This window comes from Mus pahari, chromosome 1 (assembly GCF_900095145.1).
Source record: "Mus pahari chromosome 1, PAHARI_EIJ_v1.1, whole genome shotgun sequence".
NCBI classification, from domain to species: domain Eukaryota; kingdom Metazoa; phylum Chordata; class Mammalia; order Rodentia; family Muridae; genus Mus; species Mus pahari.
This window is the reverse complement of record NC_034590.1, coordinates 157,904,053-157,909,050: the sequence shown is the minus strand read 5'-3', so window position 1 is coordinate 157,909,050 and position 4,998 is coordinate 157,904,053. Positions and strand designations below refer to the sequence as shown.

Below are 4,998 nucleotides of genomic sequence, written 5' to 3'. Positions count from 1 at the left end.
TTTGTAGACCAGGCTGGCCTTGAACTCAGAAATCCACCTGCCTCTGCCTCCTGAGTGCTGGGATTAAAGGCGTGCGCCACCATGCCTGGCTCTTTTCTTCCTTTCTTCCTTCCTTTCTTTCATTTTCTTTTTATTCATTTTTATCCTTTGTGTGTGTGTGTGTGTGTGTGTGTGTGTGATAGACTCTTAGTCTGAAGCCCTGGCTAGCCTGGAACTCACCAAGTAGCCCACCACATCGGTTTTGAACTTGCAGCAATCCTCCTGCATCAACTCTCTCAGTACTGGGATTAAAAGCCTGTATCCCATGCCTGATAGAGGTTTTTCTTTTCAAGTTTACCCAAGGTGCCTCCTAAGGCAGTTTCAAGTGAGCCCTTGTTGGCTTCCGTCATGGTCTGTGACTGAGGCCACCACTTCTGAGACTGACTGTGTCTCCAGCAGACGCTGCCTCCTCACTCCTAACAGCCCAGCTACAGCCTCCTCTGCCCCCCAGTGCCACAGCTCAGCTTCTGTCTCCCTGTTGACCCATGAGACATTGCTTTAGAGCCTCCAGGTTTGCCTGCTCTTGCCTCAGCTTCTGCTTTCTCTCTCTCACACATCCCATCTGTTACACTTACCGTCCTAAAGACCAAATGAGGGACAGGTCTGTGCTGATCACAGGTAATCCCATATCCCATTATCCTTAGCAACATACAGGCTTACAAATACACAACATGGATTTTTGTGTGGCTTTTGAAAGATGGAACCTGGGGCCTGTGAATGTTAGGCAAGCTCCCTGCCTCTAGGCTGCACCCCAGTCATAGTGTATATATCCCTTATTATAAAAAGCATCATGTGAGCCAGGTATTTGAGCAGGAAAGGAAGAGACAGGGGTCCATCCTCTGCTACTTAGCAACTTCTAGCCAGGCCTTGGCTAAGTGAAAGCTTAACTCAGGGAAAGAATAAAAAGAAGGAAGGAAAGAAAAAAGGTAGTCTTCTTGTCTCAACATTATTAACAATGATGCTACTGAATGAAATAAACTATCAAGGTAGGCTATTTACAGCATTAACATTGTATCATATTTGAGAGTATAGCTGAGGGGTTAGATAGAGCCCTTGTTACTCTTATTTTTGAGACTGGGGTGATAAGACAGGTTTCTTTCTCTTCTTTCTTTCTTTCTTTCTTTCTTTCTTTCTTTCTTTCTTTCTTTCTTTCTCTTTCTTTCTTCCTTCCTTCCTTCCTTCCTTCCTTCCTTACTTCCTTTCAGATTTATTTATTTATTTTATGTATATGAGTACACTGTAGCTGTACAGATGGTTGTAAGCCACCATGTGGTTGCTGGGAATTGAGCTCAGGACCTTCAGAAGAACAGTCAGTACTCTTACCCACTGAGCCATCTCACCAGCCCGATGAGACAGGTTTTCATGTGTAGCCTGTCTGTCTTGGAACTTGCTCTGTAGACTGGGCTGGCCTCAAACTAACAAGAGATCTGCCTGCCTCTGTCTGCCTTTGGAGTGGTGGCGTGTACCACCCTGGACAGTCACAGTCCCTGTTACTCTTGCAGAGGAGTCAGGTTCAATTCATAGCTATCTGTAACTCCAGTTCCATGGGATCCAACTGCCTCTTCTAACCTCTAGATCAATCATGTACATGATGCACATATGTACTTGCTGGAAAAATGCTCATATATATTAAATAAATCCAAAAAAGTAAAATAATGATAATAATAATAACAATAATATCTGGAAATAGTGGCATGGTGTGGCTCACCATTAATCTTAACACTTGCGGGGCAGAAGCAGGTGTGTCTTCATAATGTCAAAGCTAACCTGGTCTACAGAGTGAATGACACTTCAAAAAGGGGCTGGAGAGCTAGCTCAGCCATTAAAGAGTACTGACTGGTCTTCAGAGGACCTAGGCTCAGTTCCCAGCACCGACACCGTGATTGATTCACAAGCTTTGGTGACTCCAGTCCCAGGGATCAGATACTCTCTCTTCTGGCCCCCGTGGGTACTGCACATGTGTGGTACACAGACAGACATTCAAACACTCATATACATAAAATAAAAAGAAAGCCAAGTATGGTGGTGCATACCTTTAATCCCACCACTCAAGAAGCAGAGAGAGGCCGGGCGTGGTGGCGCAGGCCTTTAATCCCAGTACTCAGGAGGCAGAGGCAGGTGGATTTCTGAGTTCGAGGCCAGCCTGGTCTACAAAGTGAGTTCCAGGACAGCCAGGGCTACACAGAGAAACCCTGTCTCGAAACCCCCCCCCCAAAAAAAAAAAAAGAATTAATTGGTCTTTTTGTTGTTGTTGTTATTTTTATCTCCCGTCTCTTTCAGGGATTTAACATCAAAAGCGTGCAGTCACAAGGTTTTAAGCTGAATGTATGGGACATTGGCGGGCAGAGGAAAATCAGACCATACTGGAGAAGTTATTTTGAAAATACTGATGTTCTTGTAAGTAATCGTGGTGTGCTTGTCATTGCTAACATTAGCCAGGATGAGCAGGGCCAGCAGAAGCCTGCAGATTGTGAAGGGACAAGATGTTTGGCTGGCTCTCAGTGACAGTGCTGTGCCCGTACCTACACTGGCAAAGTGTTTGTAATCACCACAAAATGAATAGCAAAGGTGGGCAGAAGATCTTGCCCTGGCTCTTTCTCCCCTATTAGTTAGCACATTACATCTCCAGAAGAGAGTAGAAGTTAAGGGGTCTTGATCAGGTTCCTTTTTCTGTCAGCTAAAGAATTAAAAAGCAAGGAAAAGCTGCAGCAGCCCAGGGCCTGAGACTCTCACTCCACAGACAGTCAGAGCTGAGGGAAGGCGTTTACTAGGGGTGAGGAAGCACATGCATGCAGCAGACACAGAAACACACACACACACACACACTCAGAGCAAAGGGGCAGGGGAGACTTAGAAGGCCAAAAACTGCAGCCGGAGAGTGTTAATCGTCGGCTTTGGCCTGGTCAGCTCGAAGACAGACAGGACACTTGATTGGTCTGTGATGACATGTCCTGATGTGGCCGTAACTGTGTGGATTCATTCCATCAGCAGGAAGGCGTGAAAGAAGCTGCCCCAGGCTACACAGAGAATTTTAGGCCAGCCTGCACCTAAGACTCAGAAAAGAGAAGGCTGGTAAGATGGCTTAGTGTGTAATGGTGCTTGCAGCCAAGCCTGGTGACCTGGGCTAGCTCCTCAGAGTCCACACAGTGCAAAGAGAAGGCTAATGCTGTGGGTTGTCTTCTGACACCCATGCATGCATCAGTGCACACACACACACACACACACACACACACACCACATGCACCTCCCCACCATACCCAACACACACCCCACATGCACACATACACCACACCCCCACATGCATACACATATCCCACATGCATAGACACACACACACACACACACGTGCATACACATACATACCCCACAGGCATACATATACACATACATCCATACACACACACATATTCCATAGACATACACACCTCACAGGCACACATACACCACACCCGCACATGCATACACATATCCCACATGCATAGACACACATACACACACACACACACACACACACACACACACACACACACACACGTGCATACACATATACACCCCACGGGCACACATATACACACACATCCATACACACACACACATTCCACAGACATACATACCCCACAGGCACACACATGCACACACATCCACACACACACACATATCCCACAGACATACACACCCCACAGGCACACACATGCACACTGACACTGCCCAAGTTCCCCCTGAGATGGACAGGGCTTGCTAATGGTTCAGAGGGATAAGAGAGAAGCCAAGGAGATCTCCATTTGAGTTCGTTTTGGTGTTTCTTGTTTTGTTTTGGGACAAGGTCTCATGTGGCCAAGCTGGCCGCAAACTCACTCTGTAGCTGATGGCGACCTTGAACTCCCGCTCTTCCTCCTTCCAGGGTCCTCATTACTGTGATTACAGATGTGTGCCACCTCACCCAGTTAGTGTTTGGGGTTTTCTTTCCCTTGAATCGGCCTCCCTGTGTAATTTAGACTAGCCTGGAACCCTCCGAGATGATCCTGCTTAGCTTCCTAAGTGTTAGGGTACAGGAGTCGCTGTCGTGTCTGCCGCATCATTGCTCTGGGTGAAAGCAAGTGTATTACCAAGGTTGATAGCATGTGCCTGGGCGGCAGTGGATGAATAAAGGAACATGGTTTGGAACACGTTAGACTTAAGCTCCCACTCATGGGAGACTTCAGAGAGGCAGCTGGCTGCATTGGAGACTGAGCTCATGTGAGAGTTCCCGGCTAGAAATAACTTGGGACTCACCTGTATGTGCATTGTAACTAAAGCTTTGAAATTAGGCGAGGCCACAAATCTGTGACTGAGAGGGAGGGTCAGGTGGAATTCTGGGGCGTCGGACACTTGCCAGTTAAGAGAAGAACGCAGAGCTTTCCATTGCTGTGCACCTCACCAGCACACTCAGCTTAGAACTGGTTTCAGTTGGCCACTCCATGGCCTGCTAACCCTGTTGTTCTGGGCCTTTGGCAAGGTTGCTCTGTGGCAGGTGGTGTACTATAGAAGGAACCTGCTCCCTAGGGGTCAGGGTCTCACAGTTGCCCTAAGTCATGCTCTCAGAGGCCTGCCCCACCCCCACCCCAGGCCGCACATTTCTCAAGGTTCCCCTTTTCCTAAGGCCCCAGTGGCCTCAGCCTTCCAGGAGCACTGCCTTGCAGACTCTCACCGCCTTTTTCTTTGATTCCTCGCCTTTAGCTGTGTCACCTTACAGCTAAGGTCACCCCTGTCACCCCTGACTGTTGATGTGTTTTGCAGACACTCTGCCTTTGTCACTATCATTTTTCTTTGCTTTCTAATCATCCTCCTCCTCTTCTTCCTCCTGCTCTTCCTCCTCCTCCCCACCCCCCAGCCCAGGGTCTCACCTGTGTTGTATGGCAGGCACTCTGTCCCTGAGCTGCATCTCTGACCTCACTTCATTCATATTTTCTTTTTTTTTTT

General features: G+C 47.7%; 1 protein-coding gene across 2 annotated transcripts in view; it reads left to right on the top strand.

Moving 5' to 3' along the window:
- Window positions 1-4,998, top strand: part of Arl3 (ADP ribosylation factor like GTPase 3) — a 42,543-nt gene that overhangs the window by 17,237 nt on the left and 20,308 nt on the right. For both annotated transcript variants that reach the window (XM_021207448.2, XM_029547292.1), the window contains exon 3: window positions 2,320-2,436. In XM_021207448.2, the coding sequence (XP_021063107.1) occupies window positions 2,320-2,436 (117 nt within the window). The remainder of the gene's footprint in view (window positions 1-2,319; window positions 2,437-4,998) is intronic.